The sequence below is a fragment of the Coenobita brevimanus genome, chromosome 77 (assembly GCF_032717465.1).
Source record: "Coenobita brevimanus isolate Jiangsu-jjx chromosome 77, ASM3271746v2, whole genome shotgun sequence".
In the NCBI taxonomy this organism is placed as follows: domain Eukaryota; kingdom Metazoa; phylum Arthropoda; class Malacostraca; order Decapoda; family Coenobitidae; genus Coenobita; species Coenobita brevimanus.
The window spans coordinates 543884-566903 of NC_137030.1; the positions used below are offsets into that span (position 1 = coordinate 543884).

The window sequence follows — 23020 nt, forward strand, 5'->3', positions numbered from 1 at the left end:
AATTACCTTTATGAAACTCTCTACATCAATAATTATGCATACAGATGACATATTCATTGCATCAGCTATTAGTGTAGCGTGTTTATTTAATTTGAGGGATTACCTTAAGCTTAAGTATTATTTAATAACAATTTATATTACCTTGTAACAAGTTTATTAGCATATATAATTATTGTTATAAAACATTTTCACTAATAACTGAACAAACTGTCGAAATTAATAAGTGAATAAAGAAATTTCAGTTCGCGGTGCTCCCCTGCGGAGGATTTCCTGTGCCTGCGGTATTGATCAACATATTGACATCATGACGGAGGTATGACCTATTCTTCTGCATTTTAGTACTTCATATACTGTAGAAGTCGTCAGTTTTCCCTGAGCACCCATTATGCCTAGTGGGAGCGATAATTTAGTCGTAATAACGGTGATATAAGGTGGATGAGAGAGGCTTGTTGATTCGAAGATATTTGTCATTTAATAGCACGTGGTATGGTTATGGGCATTTAATGAACACGTGTTATTGTTTTGGTTATTTAATTGACACGTGCTTTTGTTTTGGGTTAGCTTCACAATTTTAAAAGGCGTAATGTTACACAGGGATGCCTTCACAGGGTGCTGCCAGGTAATACAAACGTACCATAATCCCCTCAATATTCCCTGAGAGGAGGATGTTGAATTGCAGGAGAGCAGATTCAGCTTGCAGTCCACTGGGCTCAAATTTGTTTGAACTGGGGCAGAGATTTTTCTTACAAATGCAACTGGAGGAGTCAGTTGGTCTGCTTTCTTTAAATATTTGGTAAATTTTTAGAAATACCTGTACACCCAACTAACGGACACTGAAATTAACATACTCTTTACTGAACTTAAGCATTTCTAAGTGTGAAGAGAAGAGATCTTTTGTCCTTTAATGCTTATATATGGTACCTGCATAATGGCAGAATAAGACTATTGTACTGTGTTTCTACACCTTTTCCTTAGCACTTCTTTGTTACTAGCACCACAATATAATGTTAATATCTTGTTATAATCTGCATTCAAGTTGGAGGGATGGCAGTTTTAGGCCAAATTGAGTAAAAAGGGTATATTTCCGTCTGTTAATTGCATCCAGGTTAGACTAACCTAACGTATGGCAGGTCACGGAGCCAGTGCCGCTACCGCCAAAGGACTCAGCAAGGACTGATGACCGAAGACTATGGGTGGGCAATTTAGACTCCCGCCTCAGAGAGTAAGTATTCTCTCCTGGTGACTGACATTAATGTCTGCTGTTTATATATGGTATTATTACAACTGAGCTTCCAGGAGAGATGGCAGTTTTAGGCCAAGTTAAAATGAAAAGAGCTGGCTTGATGAATTTTGTGTGTACAAGTATATGGCTAGGGTTTGGCACCCCTTTTGAACTTGAGAGTTGTTGGATTGACTCTAATAGGCTAATGTGAAGCCATGTGTGGAATAATTTTAGTTCTGGGAGCTTGAATGGTGAGTGAATGGGAGTGTGGACCATTCAGTTGGACAAATTTTGGTTAGTATAACACCTAACAGTGTCAGGACCCTACTTCACCCCATCCAAGAGTGGGTAAGGTCAAGATGATGATGGTGATGACAAATGAATAATAGTGATGCTGATTCCAGTTCTCCATGTCTGATTCAATCTACCTGAAAGATAGTATTAGACCAAGTTAAAGTAGAAAGATTAGATTTTAGTCTAAGTTGAAGTAGGAGTATATTTGTGTTGATTTTAGTACCTCATGTCTAATCTGAGCTGCCCCTCTCTTTTTTCTGCTGGTTCCAACTCCTCAAAATGGTGGAAAAATTTGGCGCACTGGCGGAATTCGACTTTCTGTACCACCGCTCGGGACCCCAAGCCGGGCAGCCGAGGGGTTATGCCTTTGTCACCTTCCGCTCACCTAGCTCAGCACGGGCGGCCATGGGTGTGCTCGATGGAAAGGTCGTGCTGGGACGGAGAATGGCTGTCAAATGGGCACACGCACAGGACGAGGTAATAACACATTTTGATAGGACCTCCTCTATTTCTACTGCAACTACTACTACTACTACCACTAATCCATCCATCCATTCGTCATTCAATCCATATGCCGCTCCATGAGGAGCATAGGAACCCGGAGCTAGGCAAGTTGGTCCTGATATTTAAGATGAGAGTGACCAGCTTCACTCATCCCTAAGTGGCATTACGTGAGCAATAAACCCCAACCACCCATTGGATATAAACCTACACAGGCTCAGTCTGATTGGAGTACCTTAATTACCCACTAGACCACCAGGCACCATAATTTGGTTATATGGTTACCGCCCAGCATAGTACATGGTTTCCTGGTGTACATGAACCCATTTGGCTTGTCACTCATTGTAGTGTTACCCATAGGCGGATGGAAGTGGAAAGAATGAAGGAAAGGAAGACAGAAGAGGGAGTATAAAGTCACCCATAGGTAGAGGAAAGAAAGAAGAGGAAGGATGGAAGAGAGGAAAGCAGCACTACATGAAGTGAGTGGATGGTGAGCGCCCCCACCTACCACCAAAATATGATAATATCCATGAAGTTAGTAGTAGCAGTACTACTAGGAATCACTTAGCTGACTTGAGATTTTTTGACACTTTCATTCTGTCTTTATTAGAGTGTGATAAAAGAATATGGTGGAGAAAAAGGAGATTTGTGTGTGTAAATATATATTTATAGTTTATTTATTTACTCATTCATTGTATTTCTTCTGGTTTGCTCATTTTTACGTTATGTTTCAGAGCCTGTACGAACGTTCTAAGGACAAGCCAGCACCCCCTATACTGAGTGCAGGAAAAGGAGAGCCAGCCCCTGTTAGGTAGGTTATAGTGTAGTTGATAAGGCATTTGTTAATGATGATGATGACTATGATTATTATCTTTCATTTCGTAGGAAAAAGTACAACTTAAATCCACAGTCCACTAGGTTCATGTCCTGATGAACCTGGGGTACAACTACCACTACTGTTGTACTTGGAAGGACCTTTGGTAATGAAGAAGTTATAAGAATTTGTTCATTTGTTTACAGAATCTGTCTGTCTGTCTGTTTCCAGATGCCTTAATCCTGTAAAGAGTGGTCACAAACAAATTGCCTCTACATCATCCTGACTTCTGCCATTTGGTTGCTCTCCATCCACCTCACACACCCCACTATCATATATCCCTCCACTTCATCCTTGGTCTCGCTTCCCCTTTTCTTCTTACACCTTACTCACCTACACTCTTCTAGTCAGTCTCTCATTCTCCAACCTCATCACCTTATCATTCCATCTCATCCTTGGTCTTCTCCTTCCATCTCCTCGTCCACCTCACTCACATACACTATTCTTGTCAGTTGCTCATCCTTTATCCTCACCACATGGCCAGACCATCATAATGATAGTAATACTAAAACAGTTCTTACCAAGGATGGCCCTTATGCAACTTAAACTCTCCTTCCAGCAAGCAGACCAAAATTGCTGAGTTGGAGGCCAAGCTGAAACTCCTAGATGAAAATGCACTCAAGGTGGATCTCGTACCTGACGTGGGAGCTAAGGCTACTCGGCCTACCTCAGTGACATACCACTTCATTGAGCGCAAGAGACCAGGCCAGAGCGGCTCATCATCTACGTCATCCTCCTCCCTTAGCTCTTCCAGGTCACGACAGAATTCGTCTCATCCTTATATGAAATCTAAGCCACCGATGAGAAGGCACTGACAAGCCAGAGTATTAGTTATATGTATGGTTTTCTTGACTCAATTTTTTTCTCTGATATTCATTTCGTATTGTTCTTGTTCTCTACTTCATTTATTGGTGCTGGAGAGGGATGCCTTCATGTGGTGGCACTGATATAACTGGGGTGAGGAGCTGCCCAGTTATACAAATGTCCCTCAACTCCCTCTCTGTTGCCAAGAAGAGACTGCTGGACTGCAGGAGGAAGATAGTTGAGGCCTGCTGTCCACAGGGTTTACATTTCAGTTGAATCTGGGTCTGCAGTTACTGCTACTGCTCTTTTTAATTCTTCATTATTCTTTCCTGTTCTCATTCTATACTCTGCTAAAAGCTTCTCTAACCTGCTGTTATACTGTATTTTCCTTTTCTAGTTTCTTGGGTAGGATGATAATGTATTTGAGTCTCATGAGAGGTCAGTGTTATTTCTGTTTGTGTTGTATACATATATTTAAGCTGTACGTATATGATATACATTTTTCTTTAAATATTTAGAGTCTGAGAGTATAGTGTGCTGAAACATTATAACTTTCTTGGATCAAAGTATATGTCTGTTTGGCTGTGTATTAATGTATGCAGTTTTAATGAAATTACAGTACTGTACTTGTTTGTGATAATGGAATGTATAAATTTTACTGTCTACAGATAATGCCATTGTTTTTGGATTATTTGCTATTCCAGGAGATTGAATTCAACATCTGAATATAATACTTGGGTGTTTTGTACCCACTTATCATCTAAATAAGATATTGTAGCTATAAATTGTATATGAAGAATCTTTTGATCATAAACAATTTACACTATAGCCAGTTTGGTTTCACCTGACAGGACTTGGCCACTCCCAAAAGTTTAAGTCATGGTTGTGTGAAATTTGATGAGCTTTAGATAGGATATACGATTAAGTATCCTTGGTTTCTAGTCAAATTTACCCTCCAGTGTGACTACACTCGGCCGTTAGCTAACCTGAAAAGGGATTACGGATATTTGTCAGATGAGAATAAGCACATTATGCAAGCTTTAGTATGAAGATTTGTATATTTTTTAATCAAACACTTTCCAAACAATCAGCAGCTTCTTTAATGATGTTCCAGTCAGTATTCTCGGTATATGTACAAACCTCAAGTGGCATTAGTGTATTTTGACTCCAAAAAGTATCATGTTGATATTTTTAAATAATCATCATCTGTTCCTCTTCCCATCTGAGGATGGGGTGAGGTTGAATCTGAGAGGTATGGTATACAGTAGTGAGAGAGGAGGAGGACTGAGCTGGAGAGAGGGCAGCCTGATTCAGAGGACAGGACAACATGGAGGTGTCATTTGTGCCCATGCTGTCTGGGATTAAGACATCTGGTTGTGGACACAATGGAGAGAGAGGGATAACCTAGATGAGACAGAGATGAATAGATGAGATGACAAGAAATTAAACAAAAAAATTGTGCCAAGTGAGTTAAACCATAAGGTATAACTACCCATCTTTGACAGTCATTTACTGAACATCTGTAATTTCTATATGTAATTAGCCTGCATTCTACATGAAATGGGTGCAGTCAGCAGTGATACAAAAAAGTTTATTGTCTTGTCATCACATACGGTACTCCAGAAATTATCGCAAAGCATTCAGGGCTTTTCCAAACAATTGCTCACCCAGTTTTAAAAATATGAGTTGTGTTCAGCTGTTAGGATGTGTCAGAGCATAAATACCATAACAAATTTATCCTTCTGTGATGCTGTTGTGTACTTGCAATCACTGTATGTATGCCTTATATTTTTGATAAAGTGTACAGTGCTGTTTATAATATACTGTATTGTGAAGCTGTTATAATGGTCTACCTAATAGGTCGCACTGATGAGGAGAATATGGTAGTGCTGTGCACCCTGGTTGGAGCTAAGCAGCTGTGGTGTCCACCCAGGAGCCAGATCTCCCATTTCACTGCACCTCACTATGTGAAGGACCCTGATCTGACCCTGGTGAGGTGCTGTGTACCACACAGGGTACTGCACCTGTAGGATGACTCCTCAGAAGCACATTCTTACCTTTGGTCGATGGGTCTGTTCAGCCAGACAGACCAGGGTTAAGCCACAACATAGTGGATTTATGTTATTGTAGATGAATGAATGAAATGTCATCAAATTTATAAGGATTTGATATGCACAGTGTGATACTTAGACTGAGAAACTAATTATTTATATAATTCATATTGCATGTATGGAGCAAGTCAGTGACAGACACTGATCTTTTCATTTTTCATCTTTGTTTAAAATTAAACCTATATATAAGATAATGAAATATAATTTATGAGATAGTTACTGTCTTACCCTTGCACAGAATAATGTCTTTCCCTTGCACAGAATAATCTTTAAATACACCATTGCTAAACAACCTTCTTTTATTAACCCATAAGAATATTTGGCAATTACAAAGAGTGTTAGGTAATTTTATATCTAAACAGGAAGCTTTACACAGCCCATACAAAAACAGCTGGGTCTAAAGTGCGTTTCAATTTATTCTTCCTATCTTCAAATCAGTTTCTAGCTCAGGAGAGTCTTGAACTGGGGGGGTTAGATATAGACCTCACTAACTGTCCAGTATGGGAGATCTATCCTTGGTTGACTTAGTCATCTAGAGGTAGCAAGAATTAAAAAGAAAAAAAGAAACTGCATTGTGGGATAATTCCCATAGCAATGGATATAAAAATAAATTATATGTACTGTATATTATAGACAGCATACTAGTATTTAGTATATGTTGTGCTAGGGAGGGATGCCTTCATGTGGTTGCACCAATATAACCATGTGACTCCAATGCCTGGTTATACATGCAGTTATACATACGTTTTTCTTGTCACAGCCACTAGGTGTCATCATCATCCTCAGAGTGTCTGACGTTGATGCGATATTTGTCCAGGAAACAGACTGAGAATTGGTCCTTTCCCAAGAGAGCAAGTGAGTTGCCAGACGGATGCCATCTGGAGGAGGTGGATAAGAGACAGATTAAATAAGGTTAGTTAGGATTCCAGGGACAACAACAACAACACCACCACTGCCACTGCCAACAACAAAATGTACACACACACACACACACACCTCACCGTGGCAAGGACCCTGTTGAGCTGCTGTGTACCACAAGGGGTAGTCAGACTGCTATACAATGCATGTACTGTACTGTAATGTACCTGTAGGACAGCCCCACAGAAGTATCTGTAGTTGCCTAACGGTGGATGATGGATCTGCTCAGCCAAACAGACCAGGGTTAAGCAACAACAACAACTCACACAAAACTGAATACCTGACCCCCTCCAGCTCACCTGAGGGACGATAGCTGCAGCAGTGGTGCTCCAGGAACAGCCACAGTGAGACAACCAAATGGTGACCAAAAGTAAACATGGTTGTTGCCAGTACACAAGGCGAGGCGTGGCTGACGACGGTCCCATGTAAAATCTGAACACAAAGAAAATGGAATAATAAGGATACTAGGTAGACTGAGGGGTTTTACAAGCTTGCATTTAGAACTTTAGATGGTGAACATATAAGCAAAAAAAGGATGCCCTTGTTATGAGGCAGGAATGAGTCCCTTTGGTTACCAGTCATGTCAACCCTCCAATCTGACAACACCTGGGCATCAATAGTGCTGACAAAGGCTAGGGCTTTTGTCAGGTGTGTTTTGTTTATAAAGGCTCCAACATGCTTACACATATTGGCCCTGGCCAATTAATGGTGGCTTGTCACACTGCTTGACCTCTAGCAGCCTCTTTGTTCAATCCCTTATCCTTGTGGTTAAACTCTATGACCTCCCATGTTTTTTTCAATTTACCTCTCACATCTTTCACCATCCGCACACAGCTGTCATCCTCCATCCTCTCTGCATGCCCAAACCATCACAATCTTCTCCTTCTCATCACTTACTAATACATTTAAGACCCATCCATCCTCTCATCTCTTCACTGTTACCCAGGCATGAAAAATACATGCAGTGCATAGCCCAGTTTACCTTTCACTGGATTAGCATGTACCAGAACAGCCTTGAGTGACAGTTTGGGTATTGACCATATCCAAATGGTGGCAGGCATGTCGTCACGTCGTGTTGCCAGCCAACGCCCATCACAGGAGAACTGGATGCTACCAATACCCAAACGAGGAGCTGCTTGTTTACCAGGTGTGACGGATATTGTGGCAAGTTGTATGGGGCGCCGGTTTTCTTCCTCATCTAGTGGGGAGGTAAATAAATGATGGATCAGAAGAGATGGGAAGGGAAGGGAGAGGAAGGGAAGGAAAAGGGAAAGGAAGGAAAAGGGAAGGGAAGGGAAGGGAAGGGAAGGGAAGGTAAGGGAAGAGACAGGAAGGGATGGGAAGGGAAGGGAAGGGAAGGGAAAGGAAAGGAAGGAAAGCAGTGTTAAGAGACAAAACAGGCATTAATATCAAAATACTTTCTTCCATATAATAATAATAATAATAATAATAATAAAAATAATAATAATAATGATGATGATGATGATGTTGATATTTGGTACTCACACACAGTTTCAACCACCAGTGGGAGTCCCTGTACAGATGCCAGTGTGGCAGGGTACCCAGTAAGTGGTTTCTCCTGTTCTTTATACACAGCACACGAGGCAGATGTGATGGTGGTCGTGTGGTTGAAGTCCGTCAGAATGCGCCACGTTATGTGGTTCATCAGTCGTACCTGGGAGTTTTGATAAGTGGGTTGGGTGTGGTAATGTTGCTTTATTTTTATCCATAATTAGACATCTGTCAATATCTACTTACACTTTATTTTTGTTCATATTTAGACATGTAGTGACGATTTACCAAGTTACTAGAATAAATTTTTTGCTGAGATGCCGCCATATCATCATCATCATCATCCTGACGATGATGACAACAATATTGCCTAACTACAACACTACAACTGAATTTCCATACAAATGAAAAGCAAAAGCAAGTAACTGCCCACCTTGTTGTCATAGCTGCCAATGGCCAAGAACTGACTAGATGGGGACCAGGTGGCCACTTTTATACCCAGGCTCCACTGGTAGGCCGAGTAGGTTGCCAGACAATGACCACTCAGGGAATATATCAACATTTTGTACTCCATGGGTGATTCCCACACTGCCAACACTGAACCATCACCAGACCACTGGATGCCTGCTGTGTCCTTGGTTGCCAACTCAAAATGCTGCAAAAAAGTAAGACATTATCATCAGCATCATCATCATTATCATTCATACTCAGCATCTGAACAGCTGTTGTTGCTTAACACTGGTCTGTCTGATTGAGCAGACCCATCAACCACAGGTATGCAACTGTTTCTGTGGAGCCGTCCTACAAGCAGAATACAGTACACACAGTACACCATGGAGGGATCTGGCTCCCCTTTGTGTCAGACAGCACCTCACCAGGGTCAGGCCAGGGTCCTTCCCACAGTGAGATGTAGGGAAATATTAGGGAGTTTGGTTCCTGGGTGGATGCCACAGCTACTTCATTCAGGATGTACAGTGTCACCGTATGCAGGCTCCTAATCAGCACCACACCAAGACTGTTATGTCATCTAATGAGCAGAATTAATCACTAATGATGTGTATTAGAAAATTTCCATTGTGATGGAATGTTTTTATAAGGCAAAAACTGCCTCAGACAGTACACTGGTGTTCTGTTCCTTGCCTCATGTTAACCAACTACTGTACTATTTGTCTCAAGCAGTTATATTGCCAATTTATAATTACATTAATAAGGCTGAATCAGCAGAGAGACAGCCTGCAGTCCTGATGGACCTAGGTGCGAATCCCGGCTGGGACAGGAAACGGTTTAAGGATCTGAATTTCATAAAAGTAGACTTTCCTTATCTATCAGAAGACCCGCTAACATGTCATAAAAGTACCCCCACTAATACCAATACACCAGTCCTGTATGAGACATCCCTAGCATGTATTCAATATGGACAGTGGGTGTTAGCACCAAAGTGGTGACATGTGGAGGTGTAGGAGGACTACTGGGCCTCGGGAAAGGCCACTGCCCATGAGAAATAGGCCCTGAAGCCTTCGCCCAGAGTCAGACACATTAAAAAAAAAAAAAAAATTGTATCTATCTATTTGTCTACCTATCTGTCTATCTACTGCCAGATGCCTTAACCCTGTGAGAGGTGACCACAAACAAATAGCTTCTACATCACCCTGTCCTCTGCCATCTATCTGCCCTCTCTCTAACTCACACTCCCTCTCTCTCATATACTTCTCCACCCTATCCCTCTATCTCTCCCTCAATCTCCCTCTCCCCCTCCCCCTTTCCACTTCATACACATACTTTCTTCTCTCTCCACACTTATATGAAAAACTATGATACAGTATTTCAAAATTCCTATTCAGAGGTACAGTATCCTGTTCCTTGCCTCACCTTAACCAACTGCCATGAATTAGTCTCCAGCAGTGACATGTAGTCCTTGCACTCCCGCCTCTCTGCCACAGCCAGGTATTCATGGTCGGGACTGAACTGTAGACCATTTGGGATGTTCTTAGGATTGCGGATGTATGACACAATTTTGTTGACCAGTGACCACACTGTGATGCGCAGCTGAAAAAAAAATTGTTTCAAATTATGGTCAAGTACTTTGAGTAAAGTACAATACATTATACAGTACAAATTCTCAAATCCAAAATGCTTGATTCCAAAGATTTTTTGGAAAATGGAATATTTTGGAAAGCAGACTCATAAGGATAACTATGAGAAAATGATGTAAAGAACTGCCAGTTGTATCATGAACAGACGTTAAATGCAATGAAGCACCTTGTACAGTATTAGTAAGAGTTAATCTTTTGCTATTATTCCCCACAAATAAACTCTATCCTAAGCTGAATAAACCTGTGAGAAGGAGGCAGGAATAAAGACATCCTTGGGTTCTGTGGGTTAATTTGTCCTGATACATACTGTGACTAAATCTAACATGCCCATCAATGTCTTATTCCGTAATTATTTGAACTACCAATTACAGTATTCCTACATAAAACTCAGCAGTGGTGAGGATGTGCCTGCTGTCGGGTGCCCAGCAGATCTTGATCAACCCAGCAGATCCCTCATCAATTCTGCATCGCCATTCAGGGTCATTGATGGACCAAGCCTCAGCCACACCTCGCTTATAATTGGCGGTCAACACATAACATGAGTCACCCGCCCATTCCACCACCTAATGGAAGTTAAGTCTGGATGAAGAAGTAGTAACAATAGTACAGTTGTTGTGGTAGCAACCCTGAATGAAGTCATCAGCTGCATAAAATTACTGGAAAATAGTTATAACAAAACAAATATATCTAAGGCTGAAGAGGTTGGTCAGTATTTAAGAACTTTTTTTTTTTTTTCTTAAAGTTTTTTCTTGCATGAGTTGGCTTAATATGCTGGGTTGTTGGGGATTATTTTTTTTTATATATTAAACTAACTTCATCTAGCCAACCCAACAGGCATCACAGCACAGTTAGATCAGGATACAGTACTTGGCCATGGGCAATGACAAACGGTGCCTTTCTCATCAAAACAACCCGTCCTTTTCATTTTATGTCTTACCTTATGTCAGGTAGATGAAGCTAGTTTATTTTCTAAAAACACTTCTCTGACCACTTACAATATCAAATCCACCCACATATGAAAAATAAATTGATGAAAAAAACAAAAAAAAATATGCTGAAAGAGAAGCTCGTAACGCAAACATTGTCCTGGGGGTTGCGTAGGCCTGACTTTCCTCACCTGAATGGCATCAATACAGTTAAAGGTGACCAGGACTTGCAGTGAGGTGGCATCCCTAATCTCCAGCCTGGCAGTGATGGGCACAGCACAGAAACGGCCATCAGGAGACCACGACAGCTGACATCCACTAGTACGTAACACTTCTGCAAAATTCATTCTTCTGGTGCATCACCCTGAAAGACAGGAATACATTGGTAACTTGTTTAGTATGATATGTTATTGGATCTGGTATATACCATTTCTTCCTACTACCACCAAACTCATTTCACTAGAGATTATGGAAGGGTCTGATATAGAAATTAACACTAATCTCAAAAGATCTCCCCAGATATGGCCGTCATTAACAGTTACTACAGGAGGTCTCCCCCATCATCCCATGTTTAATTATATCGTTTGGAGGATTTAACGGGGTTATAATCTATATATGTCTTTCTTAAAAATAGCATCAATTTGCCGTTTAAAATCATCAAACCATAACAGCAAAGGTTTTCTATGTTAAGAGGACGAAATATAGAGTAGATGAACCCACAAACTCACATCAGTACTCCTCCTCGTGAGCGACAACCCTCTGGCACTTTAAATGTTAAAGTTCCTGTTTCCAAACATTAGGTTTAAAGTTCCTGTTTAAAAGTCGACGTCAAGTTTGTTTATGTTTATCCTGCTTGGCTCATGGTCGTTCTTTTAACGAATAGAAAATACTAGGTTAATGGCGTATTTTTTTAAATAATAATATTTCCATTTAAAAGTGCCGTTTGTTAATGCTTAAATATCGTGACAAATGATAAAATGGGTCTTAAGAACTTGATGACTGAATAATAGTTGTTATTGTTGACCTTTTTCTTAACTTAAAGAAACAAAATTAATAGCTCGAAAAAGTATTACCAATTTCACCCACTTGTAGCCAGACTGGGCTGTATTTTATCCCTTTATAGCCACACTGGGTTTGATTTGGTGTTTAAATGATCCCTTTAAATTTGACCGAGATGTTCGTCTATTTTGTAGCCTATTTTCTTGGTTTTTCCATAACTCATTGGCAGAATCAGACAACACTACGGGTCTATATTCTTTATAGCACTACTTCGTGACTATATAGCACTATGTTCTAGCATTAACCTCTTGTTGCAGTTTAGCATTAAGAATGGGGTTAAGGTGAAAATTTTACGCCAAAGGGTGAAGAGAATATTCATAAGTCCTCAAACCTTTATGACAAAACCACTCTGCCTGAATAAAATCCTTATATCCTGGTTGGCCCTTCAGAATAGGCATATCAAGTATAGCCTACCAGCAGACTGGTTTGCTTCACATGGCTGTTTCAGTATAAAGATTTAGATTATCTGTAGCCTGTTCACACTCAAAAGTTCTTCGTTGTAGGGAACTACCATGTACATTAACAGTTCAGTGTAATCTTGCATAATTTGATATATATTCAGTGATATGATAGGGAACTGTTGGAACTATTTTATTTATTATATCAATATTTGCTCGTATGTTACTGAGACAAGGTAAAATATTGGCTTGTGTACATGCCTGAGGCAAGCTATATATACATGGAGAACATAAATGAGAACACGAACGCGTAAAAGGCACGATAAATCACCAAGGAAAAATGTTACGAGGTCTACGAATAATTCCATTTAAAGTGCGGCAGGGAAAACAACTACCGGTATATCCTTACTAGAATATATAAAAAGAAACATAGAAGACAGTATGAGGAAGTTGTAGGCATAATAAATTGTCAAGGGAAATGTGTTTTGAACGCTTTAGAATACGCGAGGATGGAGGGCCTTTTAATATTGTACGTGGCGTAACGCTGCCACGTGGATCTGGCATCAGTGATTCAGTGTCTGTCTGGGTGGAGTAGCTCAGTGCCTCGTCTTCAATTATGTCCAGTTTTTAGCTCTTCTCGACCCTTAAACTGTGTGGATTTACCTGTCTAAGAGTCTTATTTGTATCACCATTCCGTCCTAAGGTAAGAAAAGATTTAAGTTCCCCTAAATGTATATATAGATCAAGGTTAAAGAGCTCGTCGTTGTAAGTCAAGGAGATTGTTTATTTCAACATAATTACGTACTTATCAGCGGGATTATCTTCGCTAAGGTTATCTCGTGTTATAGTACGGATTTGAATCTCCTACGATCATGGGAGGGATTGAGATCTTAGATACGAAAAGATTGTGAAATAGGGACGATTGATCTGAGCTCCACCCAGATTTCTGATGGAATGTTTGTTTTTATTTTTTTAAATCCCCGTGAGTCAGCTGGGGACGGAACTTTAAATTTGTAAAGCATGATCGGTAATTTAATAAGTCAGTGGATAATTTTGTTATTTATAAATGTGTTAAGTAATTGGTTATACAGTACATTAGAAAAACAATATAGTGTAAATTAGTGTACAGTACAGTAGATGAAAATTATGAGTGATGATTTTTATGTGCATACTGTATTAATATGGAATGGATTTAATGGTTTAACTGTGCTGTGGGGATCAATTATATTGCTTGGTAGTTTACTGTAATATTAATGTATTTCCACAGATATTATGCAGGAGTTATACCATCAGATTAGCCATACTGTAAATGTATTGTAACTCATGTGTTATGTGGAATGTAATGCAGTTCTAAATTTACAGGAGGCTGTATCTTGTTTGCCTGTATTGTGTGCTAGCAGTATACTTTTGTCAGCAGTTTGAATATGATATGATTCTGTACCATACACAAATGATGTAATAGCAGCACAAAAGTTCAGTTTCTGCACTGATATACTCCACAGTTCTGCATTTACCTCACACTTAACAGGGTATGTCTGTCACTTTCTTCCCAGACACATCATATAAATTAGAATTGAGTATAAGCAGAGAAACATATTCAGTACCAAGCCACTTCCAGCTTAGGAATATTAACCAGTTGAAGGAAATAAGACGTGAAATATCAGACCGATTTTTCTCTGACCGTACAAGTACAATATTGTTGAAGCATACTGTACTGGTAATTTCGGATTTTCTTTATGAGTGAAGTTATCATCATATCATCCAGACCTCTTATCCCTTCTAAGCATGGGAGTAAGGGAAGGTCCACAGGGCAAAGGGAAAAAAAAAAAGAAAAAAGGCGTAAGTCTGTCTAATTGAAATAGGCTATGCTGTCCTTCACTCACCATTCAATCTATGAATCTTTACTCAGAGTTACCAGTAAATATGAATGGTGATAAAGCATTGTACATAGTAAATTAGTCCCATTTTATAATACTGTTATCTGACACAACTGGGTCACTCCTACAACATGAATACGGTACTGAGTACTTAGTTGTGGTTGCATGAAATTTGATGAGCCATAGTTATGAGGTAGGAATGTGTATCCTTGGTTATTAGCCAAATTATCAGTAATCCTCTGATCTGACTCCACTTGGCTGTCGTCTGAAATGAAAGGTGTTATGGTTCTTTGTCAGGTTAGAGTAAATGAACTATGAATGACATTAATGCTTATCACTTAGCCTGTATACTTGAGCTGATAAACTGTTCAGACATAAGGTAGTATATATAGTGCAGGACTTAAGTTAAAGAACACTTGCAGTGATAAGCAAGATAACATTAAAACTGTGGAAATACCTGAATGATTACCCTACTGAAGATAACATTATCGGTCATTCATAGTTTGTCATTCATTTTTACAGGCTTAAACATGCTTTCACATGTTGGCCTTGGTCACCTAATGGCAGCTATTCATGCAACTTGATCTTAAGCAACCTCTCTGATCACACCCTTATCCCTGAGGCCACACTGTATGACCTTGTCCCAGGTCTATTTCGGTCTGCCTCTGGCAATCCTACCCCTGATAGTCACACCTCTTACCCTCCACATCCAGTTGTCATCCTCCATCCTCTCCACTTGCCCAAACCATCTCAATCTGCCCTTTCTTATCACAGTGCTAATGCATCAAGTCCAGTCCCATGCTGCTCAGTCTCTAGCAGCGTCACTGTTCAGTCCCATAGGCCTATCCCTAAGGTCACACTGTATGACCTCATCCCAGGTCTACCTTGGTTTGCCAGTCGCAGTCCCACCCACAGTTTTCACACCTCTCACCCTCCACACTCATTTGTCATCCTCCATCCTCTTCACATGCCCAAACCATTTCGTTGTACCTGTACTCTTTCGTGTCGCATCACATACTGGTATACATTCAGTTCCCATCCTCCCTATCAATTCTTCATTTGGATGATACAGATGAATAGTTGTATGTGGGTTGGAAGCTTAGACAAAGCCATAACCAGCTAATATTTCCCTATCAGTGCAGGAAACTGTTGTGATAAATTAATCAGTAGTATGTGACATGACTTGTGGTAGTGAGAGTTGACTATGCCATGGATTTTACTGTACTGTATAAAGAAAAGCAAACAGCAACACACATAGCCTATACAGGACAAACTCTGAAATCCAAACTGCTTGATTTCAGTATCCAAACTGCTTGATTCCAGTTGTCTTACAGAAAATGAAATATTTTGGAACATTGAGTCATAATGATAACTATGAGACATCATGTACAGTGAGCAGTAAATAAAATGAAGTAATGTACCATACATTAATAATTTATCATCTCTCATACGTGTCTGTACAAGAACTTTATCTTCAGGTATAGCTACCGTACGCTGATAGTGTGAAGATACGGTATGTGATATCAGTGTGAAAAAATATATTGGAAAGTGGAGGGTTTTGGAAGTCAGATATTCAAATTTGGCAGTGTGTACTGTAACAAATAATCCTTTTGATGCTGTTTTTCTTACTCAGAGATAAGGATATTATCATTAGTAAAGCAAGAAGGCTCCCCCACCCGTGAATCCTTATAAACCAAAGCCAGCTGGAAAAAGTATACAAGGTTTGTTTTCATGAGACAGAACTGAATCATTACAGTACCATAACTTGAATACTAAGTCATAGTGTTGTAAAATCTGATGAGCCTTAGTTGAGGTAGGAATGAGTTTGCCTCGTATCATTTATAAAGGTCATAGTGTGACTTCAGAGATAAGGGACTTAACAGGAGGCTGCCAGAGATCAAGCAGCATGGGATGGGACTTGAATGTATTAGCACTGTGGTCAAAAAGGGTAGATTGAGATTGTTTGGGTATGTGGATGGAGGATGACATGTGGATGTGGCAAGCGAGAAGTGTGAAAGTTAGGGGTTGGTTTACAAGAGGCAAACCGAAAAAGACCTGTGATGAGGTCAAAGAGTGTGATCTCAGGGATAAGGGACTGCCAGAGAACAAGCATGAAGAGCTGCCATTAGGTGACCAAGGCTGACACAAACAAGCGTGTCAGAGCCTTTATATACGATACGATACAAACTGTTTTCTGTGCAATAACAGTGTACAGCATGCAGTAAGAGAGTATGAGAAGGAAGGCTGCTGTGTGTTGTGTGGGGAGGAATGAGAAACATGGAAGATGGGACACAGTGCTGTCTGGGGATTGTTGGCTCAGTCTTGCTCATCACTCTTGCTCCATGGGTGGATGGTAGCCAACTATTTGCTACATGTTATAACAGTTACAGTGGTACAGTACAGCTTTTGCATGGTCATCCAGCTGATCCCTTCTTAAATTATTCTGACTTGCCCATGCTTAGATTACTGGTACTTCAGAATAACTAGTCATGCTCTGTAACTACTCTCGATTAACTAACTTGGCCACTTCACCACACCACACACCACATCACCCTCACACAACACGACACCTCACCACCCTCCCACACCACACCTCATCACCCTTCCACACACACCACATCACCCTCACACACCACACCTTGCCACCCACACCTCGCCACACCTCGCCACCCTCCCATACCACACCTTACCACTCTCCCACACCACACCTCATGACCCTCCCACACCACATTGTACCCTACACAATCAGCCTTCTACACCACACCACACAATATCATACTTACACACCAAACCACAAAATCACCCACCCACACAGTACACAAAAGCACCTTCATACACTACACACCAATCCACCCTCTCACACCATATGATCATATGAAATCACCCTTTTGCACCACACCACACCACCCTCTCACACCATATTATTATATGAAATCACCCTTTTGCACCACACCACACCACATTACACCACACAAAATGACCTTCTCACCACAACTCACCACACCACCCTCACACACCACATTGCACCACACAAAATTGCCCTCTCACCACAACACACCACACCAAACAAAAATCACCCTCCCAAACCACATCACACCACACACCAGAAAAATTTTAGGCCAAGTTAGAGTAAAAAAGGTACTGGGATAAAAATGGCAGAGAAAGATAATACAACTCTTCATTCCATAGCACTTCTTCGTGACTAGCATCATATTCTACAGGTAGTGTTAATCTACTGGAACAGTTCACTGTTAAAGATGGAGAGATTGCAATTTTAGGCCAAGTTTGAGTAAAATAGGACATAGGGGAGATGGTATCCAGTGTGATAGTAATATCTTGAATTTGGCTCTCTATTGTATTTTGTTTTTCTCTTGGAGGGAACTGTTACTGCGGGCTCATGGCCTTTGGTTCCTTCTTTCTCGCATAAAAAAAAAAATCCAACAGTGGAGATTGCCTTGGATACCTGTAGCCACGTGACACAAAGCTGGATGAGAGAGAGAGAGAGAGAGAGAGAGTGTGAGTCAGCTTACCACATGAGTACCACATGAGTATTACACAGTAAGGTCATGCTTCTCTCTCTTTCTCTCTCTCACACACACACACACACACACACACACACACACACACACACACACACACACACACACACACACACACACACACGCACGCACGCACGCACGCGCACGCACGCACGCAGCGCACGCGCACACACACACACACACACACACACACACACACACACACACACACACACACACACACACACACACACACACACACACACACCCTTGGTACGGTACATATAAAATTCCATCCATATCCTCTCTTTTCGTGTGTCACATTATTATTTCTTGAATTCTTTTTTCACTTGTCCCCCTCCCCCCCCCTCTCTCTCTCTCTCTCTCTCTCTCTCTCTCTCTCTCTCTCTCTCCATTTCTGTGTCCTGCTCGCCTTTCTGCCTTCCCTTCCTTCCTTCCTCCCTACCTCCCTACCTCCCTTCCTTCCTTCCTCCCTCTCTCCCTTCCTTCCTTCCCTCCTTCCTTTCTTCCCTCCTTCCTTTCTTCCTTCCTCGTTGTATTCTTTCTCTTTTCCTTTCACTTTTACGTGATTCATGGTCATTTCTTCCACTCTCCTCCTCCTTCTTTCCTCCCCTCTCCCCTCCTTCCTTCCCTGCCTCCTCCTCTCTCCCTCCCTTTCATCTCTTCCCATCACTCTTTCCCTCGTATTCATCCTTCCCTTTCTCTTTTACTGTCCCTCCTCTGATCCATTCTTCTCTCCTTTCTTTCCTCCCCTCCACTCTCTCTCTCTACCCTCCCTCTCTTCCATCCTCCTCCCTCTATCCATCCTCTTTTCCATTCTTCCTTCCCTCCCTCCCTCCCTCCTCTCCCTTTCTCTCCAGTCTCCTTTATTCAAGCCACACCCAGTTCAGAGAGAGAGAGAGAGAGAGAGAGAGAGAGAGAGAGAGAGAGAGAGAATTTGACTGAAGGAAAGAAAAATGTTTGATTTAGAGAATATGAAAGAGAGAGAGAGAGAGAGAGAGAGAGAGAGAGAGAGAGAGAGAGAGAGAGAGAGAGAGAGAGAGGGAGGGAGAGAATTTGACTGAAGGAAAGAAAAATGTTTGATTTAGAGAATATGAAATGGAGAGAGAGAGAGAGAGAGAGAGAGAGAGAGAGAGAGCACTATCACCATTAATTTAGCTAAGTGGGTTTAAAAGCAAGTAGGATAGGATAGGCACAACACTCCCTCTATATTTCATACATCTGTCTATCTGTCTTTATCTATGTCTATCTATCTATCTGTTTGTCTGCCTATCTATTTATCTATCTGTCTGTCTATTTCCCAGACCATCGTTCTATCTGCCTATTAATCTGTCTATACGCCAAGTTGTTTTTGTTCGTCTGTTTATCTCTGTTTATATATATCTAAAGCTAGTATCTCTCTCTCTCTCTCTCTCTCTCTCTCTCTCTCTCTCAAGGGACTAAAGGAAAGGCAATCAGGTTAGAGAAAAACAGATGTGCCGTCTGTTGTGCGTCTGTATATGTGTAGGTGTTTGTTTCTCTCTCTCTCTCTCTCTCTCTCTCTCTCTCTCACACACACACACACACACACACACACACACACACACACACACACACACACACACACACACACGTCTTAACTGATAAGGTGTATACAGATCAACTCGATGGGAGATAGTGTGTTAGGTAAGGCGAATCAACTTAAAAATTATCTTGCTGTTTGAAAGACATAAATAACCTAGAAAACAGTGTTAAGGTGTAATTGGCAGCCTAAATCGCAAAGGAGCAGGTGTTAGGGGGCCACTTATATCCTCTTACAATACATCTTTAAGTCCCCGTCTCCTTAACCAGCCACTTCCCCTTTAAATACGTCCAAGAATTCCTGTTTATATGTCTCTACTTAAACCCAGCTTATGCCCAGCGTTGTCAGTGTACTTACCACTTCTGCAATCATCATCATCATCATCACCACCACCACCACCACCACCACACCAAACACACACACACACACACACACACACACACACACACACACACACACACACACACACACACACACACACACACACACACACACACACACACACACACACACACACATACACACACACACACACACACACACACACACACACACACACACACACACACACACACACACACACAGGAGCCGCTCGTGTAAATATTGACCTATGTTTGGACACCCTAGAGACAATGGTGCGTCTTAACTCTGGAGATGTCTGAACGCCTCCTCCAGAGCGATTTATTCTCCATCTAACCTAGGTGGAGGGATGAGGTGGAGAGGTTTATGAGAGAGACACGGGTTGGAATGAGAACTGCATGATAGGGAGACCGAGGATGAGATGCAGGGATGAGGAGGAAAGGTATATGAGACAGGGAGATGTGTAGGCGATTCATTTGTGGTCCCCTCTTCCGGGATTAAGGCATCTGGCTATAGATAGATTGATAGATGGGTAGATAGATAGGTAGATCGATCCTGACAACCTAACTTTTTTATTTTTTTAGCAGTTATCTGTTCACCTTAACTAGACTTGAAATGACCATCTCTCCATCATGAATCTGAGCTGTAAGGAGAGATTAAAGCTTGAACACTAGGCTGTAGTCGTGATGCAGTGTATTGGCAAGGGTGGAGAGTCCTAGTATTGTCTTTCTCTGCCACTGGGCGACGTGACATAAGCTACAGGGAATGAGATTTGAGCCAGGTTAATATAAAAGAACTGTAGGTTGATATTCTCGTTGTATTTTTCTGCCACTGAGCTACGTAAACTAATTATAAGGAATGAAAATCTGGGCCAAGTTAAGGTGAAAGAAGTAGAGGTTGAAATTTTTGTCCTCTTGCAGCTTATTTCCCGTAGTTCAGTGGCATAATATTACAGTACTATCCTGCACCCCATCCATGGCACTTCTTCGTGACCAGTGCCATATCAGAATGGTGATTTAATGTTGCGTCTTATATTTCAAGATGAAGAGGTGCAGTTTTAGGTCAGGTTAGAGTAAAATGAGTATAGTGTTTTAAAATAACCTCAGTGAGAGACTCCAGTGCTTGAGGTCAAGTGCCAGGTTTGTGTGGTGTATCAGTTTCATGTCTGCTTGATCCCCCCCTCCCCCCACAACAACAACAATAGCAATAAAACCAGCCGCAATATTACTAACATCGATGCCAGCACTAGCCATAACATTAACAAAATACCACCACCACCACCACAACCACCACCACCACCACCAACAACAACAACAAGTCCATTGACATACTGTATTGCAAACGCACATGCCATAAGATTTATTGGATATGCAACAGTGAAGGGTCTACGGAGAGAGCATCGTAAACATAACTTGATTTTAATGTAACATAATGTATTGGAATCTAACGTATTTTCATGACCAAAATTAACCCGACCTTCCCTTACCTCACATAAATTTACATGGTCTACCTTAACCTGACCTAAATTACTTAACTTCCTCTGAGTCGATCAAATCTATTTTAATCTAACCTAAAATTATCTAACGACCAAATCTAACTTAGCCTAACCCAAGGCAACCCAGCCTAACCTAACAATACCTAACCTCTCCCCTCCTCACCAACCCAACCCAGCCTTACCTAACCTAATCTGAACCAGCCCAACCCAGCCTAACGCAACTCAGTCCAACTCAGCCTAATCCAAATTTAAGTATGTCTGTCTGTCTGTCTGTCTATTGCCATGCGTTTATCCCATAAGGGGTGGTCACAGTCAAATCGCCTCCGCGTCGTCCTGTTCCCTGCCATTTAGCTGTCCTCCCTCCAACTCACACCCCCTTCTCATATATCTCTCCACTTCATCCCTCAGTCTCATCCTCGTTTACCCCTCCCACTTTCCCCCCGGCACCTCTCTCTCTCTCACACACACACAGACACACACTCCTAGTCAGTTTCTCATTGTCCATCATCATCACCTCATTTCTCTACCTCATCCTTGGTCTCCCCGTCCACTACACTGACTTCTGGTCAGTCTCTCATATCTTTCCACAGCATCTCTGTGTCTCATCTTTCGTCTCCCTCTCCTTCTTCCCATCTCACTCACATACACTCTTTTAGTCACTTTCATCTTTCCACTCCATTCCTCCACCGCATCCCTAGTCTGCCTCTCCTTCACTTACATACTCTCCTAGTTAGTCTCCCATTCAGCATCCTCTCCACATGGCCAAACCCTCAAAATTTAACAAACGTAACAAATTTCAAGTCCATTTTGCTTTCACAGATTGCCGAGTGTGCGAGATGGGCTCCGTGTGGAAGAGGTTTCAGCGAATTAACAAGAAAGCCGCCAAGTTCCAATTTACAGCGTCCTACCATGAGCTGGCCCTCACAGCTACGGCCAAATGGTATGTACGCCAAGATTCAGTTGAGTTTACGTTAGTTTGGATTAGTTTAGAGTAGGTTTGATTATGTTTTGTTGCTAGGCTGTGTTACCGGTAAGTTAGGGTGTGTTATCGTTTTAAGTTGTGTTGTGCTGTGCTGTGTTAGATCATGTGGGATTAGGGTATAGGATAGGGTAGGGTAGGTCATCTTAGGTTGGGATTGGGTAGGTTTGGCTAGATTAGGTAAGGCTGTGATATAATAGGGTAGGATAGGCCACTGCTAGATTGTTAGGTTTGGTTAAGGTAGGTTAGGATAGGTTAGGTTAGTTGATGTTGTTGATCGGTTTCGTGTAAAACAGGTTTCAGGATGTAAACAGGAAGTATAATCCTTTTTTCCTTACCAATAAATTCTGACCCACCCATAGAAAGTGATGTATTTGCCCAGGTCACGTGTCAGTGCTATAGATAGATAGGTATAAAAACAAATAGCTAGTTGGACTGATTGACGGATAGGCGGATGAATTGATGGATGGATGGATGGATAGATAGATAGGTTGATA

General features: G+C 41.3%; 3 protein-coding genes across 4 annotated transcripts in view; 2 read left to right on the forward strand and 1 right to left on the reverse strand.

Annotated features, from left to right (window-relative positions):
- The first annotated feature begins 269 nt into the window (after positions 1 to 269).
- LOC145408531 (putative RNA-binding protein 18) lies at positions 270 to 6079 on the forward strand. 2 transcript variants are annotated; one of them, XM_080279265.1, is made up of 5 exons: positions 270 to 313; positions 1131 to 1222; positions 1906 to 1993; positions 2752 to 2828; positions 3451 to 6079. In XM_080279265.1, the coding sequence occupies exons 1-5, from the start codon at positions 305 to 307 to the stop codon at positions 3704 to 3706; spliced, it is 522 nt and encodes a 173-aa protein (XP_080135391.1). In that variant the 5' UTR covers positions 270 to 304; the 3' UTR covers positions 3707 to 6079. The 2 variants fall into 2 exon arrangements, with proteins under 2 accessions (XP_080135391.1, XP_080135390.1); XM_080279264.1 differs by lacking the exons at positions 270 to 313; positions 1131 to 1222 and having other exon boundaries at positions 1773 to 1993.
- A 54-nt stretch (positions 6080 to 6133) lies between these two features.
- On the reverse strand, positions 6134 to 12037 carry LOC145408384 (WD repeat-containing protein WRAP73-like). Its single transcript, XM_080279112.1, has 9 exons — positions 11984 to 12037; positions 11447 to 11619; positions 10710 to 10892; positions 10106 to 10282; positions 8670 to 8891; positions 8231 to 8399; positions 7707 to 7922; positions 7024 to 7156; positions 6134 to 6684 (listed from the first exon to the last, which is right to left on the reverse strand). The coding sequence occupies exons 2-9, from the start codon at positions 11600 to 11602 to the stop codon at positions 6570 to 6572; spliced, it is 1371 nt and encodes a 456-aa protein (XP_080135238.1). The 5' UTR covers positions 11603 to 11619; positions 11984 to 12037; the 3' UTR covers positions 6134 to 6569.
- Positions 12038 to 13348: 1311 nt separating this feature from the next.
- Positions 13349 to 23020, forward strand: part of Ehbp1 (Eps15 homology domain containing protein-binding protein 1) — a 120736-nt gene continuing 111064 nt past the window's right edge. The window contains exons 1-2 of the mRNA XM_080279124.1: positions 13349 to 13415; positions 22364 to 22484. Of these exons, the coding sequence (XP_080135250.1) occupies positions 22381 to 22484 (104 nt within the window). The 5' untranslated portion in view covers positions 13349 to 13415; positions 22364 to 22380. The remainder of the gene's footprint in view (positions 13416 to 22363; positions 22485 to 23020) is intronic.